Genomic DNA, 7,031 nt, shown 5'->3' with positions numbered 1-7,031 from the left:
GCTTGTGAAAATGGGTGATGTACTCTTTTTCCTACTTCAATCTTTTTTCCCAATATAAAAGAAACAAGGGTTTTGGCTGAAGAGGTTTTAATGAGGCATCCCATGTTCAATAAATGAATTGCAATTCCAATATTTCCAATCTCTCTTTATTTTCCAAATATATATTTCGCCCTTGATTCGAATTCTCAAGTCACCTTTAATGGCCGAGTCTGAGCTTAAAACGCCAAGTCTGAGCTTATTTAATTTTTTATTGGCCGATTTCGAGCCTAATTTAGCCAAGTATGAGCTTAGTCAATCTTTACTGGCCGAGTCTGAGCCCAATACGCCAAGTATGAGCTTATTTCATCTTAATCGGTCGACTTCGAGCCTAATTTGGCCAAGTATGAGTTTAAACAATCTTTATTAGCCGAGTCCAAGCTCAATAAATCAAATCTGCATTTTTTACATTTGCATGAGCCAAATTATCCATCTCATAGGCTGAGTTTGAGCATTATTCCATTTTTATATTGGTCAAGCTTGAGCCTAGCAAACTTATTAAATTTACCCAAGTTAAATTTCGAATTTTTCAAGTTGAAGATATCAAGGTTTTATTATGTTAATCCGATTTTAAGACTAAATAAATTCAGAGTTAGCAAATGATATAGACGATTGGAAGCCAACGAAGCAAACTTAAATCAAGTTAAGTTATAATATATAAATGGCCGATTCATTTACATTCATTTATTATAACTTTATATACATACATAATTGAAGTAATTCATACACAACCATGAATTATAGGGAATCACATAGCATTAATTTGATGTTAGAAATTTGTGAAGAGAATCACATGAAGAAAATCATATCTATAACTAAGATTCTTTCATTACATTCTGAAATTCATACAAAAACCGTAAATTTATGTAGTTTTTACTTCTTCTCCTTCTTCATTGTTCTCTTCACTACTTGTATCTTCAAGTAAATATCCTCATTAATCAATCTACCTTCTTTCACATCTTTATTGATGTTAACCTCTATTAAATCGATGTTCAGCGAAATAACCTAAACCTGCCGAAGTGCTTTAGCAAACCCTCTCTAATGTTCTATAACCACTTGAAACTCGGTTGCCCCAAGCTCTTTACTTAGCTTTTTATTTTGATTCTCCATGTCCCCAATCTTCTTTACATTGGTAGCAATAACATCTTGACAAGCCTTATTTTTCTCCTTCAGACCATTAATCTCGTCCTGCAAACTTTGACCAATTTTCTCATACCCATTTATCTTACTTTCCAGCTCGGCAACATTCCCAGATTGAGCTTCTTTCTCTTTCTCTAAAGAATTTACCTTCTTGAGAAGTTAATCTACCTTAGCTGCGTAAGATTTATTTGATCTCACAGACATCTCAAAAGCTTTTGAAGATTCTTCTAATTTCTTCTTTAAATCAGCTACCTCTAAGTTCAAAGATCCAATCTGAGCATTCTCGTCCTTCAATTCGTTTATCTATGTCTCATTTTTCTCCCATTTTTTCTTCCAATGATCAACTACAACAATCGATCTCTGCAAAACTACTTGCACCAAATCCAATCCTTGCACAGGTCCGACTTTCTCGATCATCGCTTTATCAGCAATGAAAGTCGGATCCTCCTTGTAGAATGAATCTGTAGTTAATTTAGCATTCCAAAATGATTTTACATCTGGAGACATACTTATATGATCCAACCTCTCAAGTGGATGGCTGGAATCATATCTTTGATGCAATGTCCTCAGATGAACCACTGGTTCAGATTGGGACGATCCTTCTTGCTGAGTTGGGGAAGAAAATCCAAGTTGGGCTATCGAAGCTTGTAAGCTCAATACTAACTGTTCCGATGATTCATGAACCCTTGTATTTTCAGCCTCTAAGGCCTATAAAGCACAATGTTGAATGATATCAAACCTGAAAAACAAGTACATTGAAAAATGAAATTTTACCTTCTTTTTTTCCAAATCGATAACTGGTTCTTTCCCCACACTTTGCTGATTGATATTAGCCCCTAGGGCCGTGACATTCCTTGTAATAGTTCCCTTTGTAACATGACTTTGGCCAATAACTCCTGCTTCTAGTTTGTTCCTCTCTATTTTTTGTTTCTTCACTTGATGTTTAGTAGGATTGACATCAGGGATATCCTCTATATTGAATTTGGATTTTAATTCACGCCATTTGCTTTTTCCGATTATACCTACATGTTATAGAAAATCATGAAATTACACTCTTAAAAAATGTAAACAATCTTCACAAAACTGCAAAGATTATGACTATAACTTACTTTCTAAATCCTCTCGAGGACTTTTTGATCCAGCAAGCAATAAAACCGATTTGCTTTCTAAAGGTCGGGGCAGCATTTGTAACTTTTCTATATCCTTCGTCTCGGATGGGGTTAACTCTAAACCCTCTGAGCTAGAAACATTCAAAGGTTGGGATTGCCAATAAAAAGGGAATCTAGGCTCTCCACCTAAACGGAAAACGCATTCCAAGCTTGGATCACTTTGAGTAAGTCATATTTTAAAGAATTCTTCCTTAAAATTCTTATAGGATTGGGAAAATATTTGAAATAATCCCCCTACTTGTGAACTTCCACTCAATGAAACCCAACCAAATGGTGGTTCTCCTAATTTCAATTGATAAAAATGCATAAATTTTGCTAAACTTACTTCTATCCCCAAAATCGCACACAATATCTGAAAAACACGTAGAAAAGCCCAACTATTAGGATGTAATTGACTTGGTGCTACATTGATTTTTTTTTAAAAGTCACACTCAAAGGAAGTAAATGGGATTAAAACGCCTAGATCTTTAAATATGCATTTGTGCGTATATATACTTGGCGATGTCAAAGAATTATGGAAGAACACACGTTCTTCTGGTAGACAGGGTTCTATAGAGATTCCCTCAAGGATTGGAAGTAAACAAAACCTTAAATTGTGTTGCAATACACTCGCCTCCATCAAACTCCCAAATTTACTACTATATTGACCCACATCACCCCTAACCCACTCATAACCAGTCACTACAATCTTGGGATGCGAATCTTTACGATTATTTCCCCCTCTTTTACGCACTTTCCCTTCAAGACCTTCAAACACTTTGTTTTTTCCTTTCTCAGTCTTCATTTTACCCTTACCTATCGATTTAAATGTACATATTATGTAGATGAAGAGACCAAAAACTCTAGAATAGCGCTATGACAACAAAACTCAGAGCAACAAAACCAAATAAATACCTGAAGGATGAATGTATTTTGCACAAGAATATTCCCACTTCTCTTCAACACTTCCACTCTAACTTTATCTCTCATGAAGAAAAATAACAGAGAAACAAAGAGCAAACATTGGAAACCCTCTTAAATAGTCATTGCCGCACCTCCTCAACGTTTAAAATCTTATTAAACGTACCATTAATTTTTCTCACACCCCAACACCCCTGCCTTTTCATGAGTCGCACCTTTTGATGCAAACCTCTTATCATTTGGGGGGTTGTGGATTGAGGGTACGCCATCTCATAAATGAAAAGACACCCACTCATAAATAAATGATTCAGTTGAGGAGACACTCATTCATACTTTGACGGTTGTAATAAAAACACTTTTCCACGTGTACACCCCCTTATTATACCTTTTCACATTCGTTGTAGATCAAAACCTAATTTTTAACCTCTTACGCTCTTACATCACTCTGAGCTTGGGTGGCTTATGTACCGTACTGATATTGAATGCCAATCTCATCAACAATAATAACTTTAATTGAGCTTAACCATGAAGACTGTCGATTTACTATACTATATTCGTTATTTAATAACAAGGCAAATATAAGCAGAGATCGGCAAGGTTATGCTGACATGGCCAAAGAGTTACAAAGGAGAAGTTATAGATTGGAAAAATAATGCTGATGTGTTCAAGAAGTTATTCAATAAAATCGCAAACCCAACAGTTATGGGAACATTTAACTCAACCGACCTCAGTTTAGGTAGGATGATATATAGGAATATTTGGAAGAGACATGTAACTAACTTGATCGTCGGAATCCCTTTTGCGGGTACATCTAAGGCTCGGAGAGATCAGAAATCACCCCTGAAAGGAGGGAAAGAAGAGACAAACTTACAGGAACAACGGACTTGATATGCCGACCTGATTCCGGCAAGTACAAAAAGCAATGATGATTTATGTCGATGTTGAACATAAAGGGAAGTAGGGGAAGGATTACGAAATAAGTAAAATATAACAAAAAGAAATAAAGACTACTATTTATTCATATACGCTAGAATTTTTTTTAAATGTCTTCTTTTTCTACACAAAACCGCACGTTTTACAGAAAATTTCTTCTTGAAATCATCATATTCGAGTTTCTTTCATTAAACTGCTCTAGAGCTCTACAAGTAAAATTTCATCACAATTCAATTTAGGGACATAATTACTAGTCAAAGAATATTGTTCCGTGTCATGCTTTTTACATTGGTTGTGTCATATCCAAAGTAGTGGAAGACGAAGTGATTTTTTTTTCTTCTTTTTTAAAATTTTGCGAACTCTTCTACCTCGGTGTTTTATAACCGACTAAAGGGATGACTTTTGGCGGTGGAAAAATTTATCAAATCGTCCTCGTGAAGAAGTGACTAAACCAAATGTATCATGTTAAATTGGTTAAATTAAAAAATTATTTTTCAGATGTAAATTATGAAATAACCCTTTTATATTTATTGTTAAATAATAGATTTTCTTAACAAAAATTAGTTTCTTGTTATTTTTTCTGTTATATTTTTTCGTTTTGCTGTACTGTTAATATTTTGTTATTCTTTTAGCTGGCATTGTATATATATACACCATTCTCTGTAATAATAAAAGCAAGCCTCTGTTGATCATTCTTACGAGCTTTTTACGCTCTCTTTATTCTGATTGCATATCTTTGTGATGGTATCAGAACTCTTCATCTGAAGGGCTCTACTGCGCATTCTGTTATCTTTTTGTTTCTATTGTCATGAATGGTGAAGATCAAACACCTGGCATTCATAGCCATCTTTATCTTCATCCGAGTGAAAATCCAGCTACTCCTCTTGTGTCTCCTTTACTTGATGCGAATAATTACCATTCTTGGAGTCGTTCGATGTTAACTGCTCTCAGTGCAAAAAACAAGGTAGAATTTGTTGATGGAAGTGCACTGCAACTTTCTCCTTCCGATCCTTTGTTCAATGCTTGGCGACGCTGCAACAAATATGGTGGTTTCTTGGCTTGTTCATTCAGTTTCAATTCCTATTCGTCACAACATTTTATGGATGGATCGTGCTGATGAAATTTGGAAAGATTTAAAGTCTCGATACTCGCAAGGCGATCTTCTTCGTGTCTCTGATCTTCAATTTGAAGCTTCTTCCATGCAACAAGGAGAACTTACTGTTACTGAACTTTTCACCAAACTAAGGGTTGTTTGGGATGAACTCGAGAATTTTCGTCCAGATTCGATCTGCATCTGCTCCATCAAGTGCTCGTGCAAGGTTTCTTCTATTATTGCTCAACGAAAATTGGAAGACCAAGCTATGCAATTTCTACGTGGTTTAAATGATCAATATAGCAATGTTCGGTCACATGTTTTACTCATGGATCCTTTGCCTCCTATTTCTATGATTTTTTCATATGTAGCTCAGCAGGAACGTCAATTACTTGGAAATGTTAATTCTGATATAAAAGAAACATTGATTAATGTTGTGAACACTAGTTCTTGTACTCATTGTGGATGTGCAGGTCATACTGAAGCTGTTTGCTACAGAAAACACGGATACCCTTCCAACAATGATAATAAAAATGGAAAACCTATTGCTAATCGTGGTGGAAAAGTTTGTACACATTGTGGTAGGATTGGCCATACTGTTGAAGTTTGCTACAGAAAGCATGGATTTCCACCTGGGCACAAATTTTCCAATAACAAAAACAATGTAGTAAACAACATCGTGACAGGTAATGGTAGAGTCACGAAGAATGATCAACAACAGGCACATGAGAATCAAGATCTTCGTTTCTCTCCTCAACAGTTTCAAGCCTTGCTAGCTTTAATACAACAACCAAACAATGGAACTTCAGCATCTTCTACTTCTTGTGTCAATCAAATTGGTTCAGTGTCCTCTTCTGTTACTGTAGGTATATGTGGTAATTCTTTAATTTGTTCTGCCAAAAAATCTTTGGTTCCTTGGATATTAGATTCAGGAGCTACAGATCATGTTTCTTCTTCATTACATAATTTTTCTTCTTATATTTCAATTAGTCCTATAGTTGTCAAACTCCCAAATGGTCATCACGTTACAGCCACTCATTCTGGTGTAGTAAAATTCTCTGAGTCTCTTTTTCTTGTTGATGTTCTTTACATTCCTAATTTCAACTTCAATCTTATTTCTGTTTCCAAATTAGTTTCCTCCCTTAAATGTGAACTGATTTTCTCTTATTCTTCATGTATCATTCAGAACTCGAAAACCAGGAGGAAGATTGGTACAATTGATGTTCATAATAACCTTTACACTCTTGCTCTTCAACCAGTTGTTAACCACCTTATATAGTCTGTTATAGTCCATCCTCAGTGTAATAAATTGCCAATTGATTTATGGCACTTTCGTTTGGGTCATCCTTCTCATCAACATATGCTTATCATGAAGCAATGTTACTCATGCTTGTCCAGCGATAGTACTTTTATATGTAACACATGTCATTTTGCTAAACAACAAAAAATTCCTTTTTCTTTAAGTCATTCCCATGCTTCTAAACCTTTTGAACTTTTATATATGGATATTTGGGGACCAGCTCTACTACTTCTCTGAATGGACATAGATATTTTTTAACCATTGTGGATGATAACACACGGTACACTTGGGTTTTTCTTATGGTCTCTAAGGCTGAAACTCGCTCTCACATAACAAATTTCATTGCTGAAATTGAAAATCAGTTTTCTACATCTGTTAAAACTATACGGATTGATAATGGAGTTGAATTCTCAATGTCTCAATATTTTTCTTCAAAAGGAATTATTCATCAAACTACTTG

General features: G+C 35.2%; 1 protein-coding gene across 1 annotated transcript; it reads left to right on the top strand.

Annotated features, from left to right (window-relative positions):
- The first annotated feature begins 5,155 nt into the window (after positions 1-5,155).
- LOC145954828 (uncharacterized) lies at positions 5,156-6,550 on the top strand. The gene has a single exon (XM_083069515.1). It carries the CDS (start codon positions 5,156-5,158, stop codon positions 6,548-6,550), a length of 1,395 nt encoding a protein of 464 aa, XP_082925641.1.
- The last annotated feature ends 481 nt before the right edge of the window (positions 6,551-7,031 follow it).

Source organism: Cajanus cajan, chromosome 2 (assembly GCF_000230855.2).
Source record: "Cajanus cajan strain Asha chromosome 2, NIPB_CcT2T_4, whole genome shotgun sequence".
Lineage (NCBI taxonomy): Eukaryota > Viridiplantae > Streptophyta > Magnoliopsida > Fabales > Fabaceae > Cajanus > Cajanus cajan.
Note: the sequence above shows the minus strand (reverse complement) of the source record. Positions and strands in the feature narration are given on the sequence as shown.

What these genes read in the sequence shown, in the direction of transcription:
- LOC145954828 (XM_083069515.1), top strand. Translation starts at nt 5,156, where the DNA reads ATGGAAGTGCACTGCAACTTTCTCCTTCCGATCCTTTGTTCAATGCTT.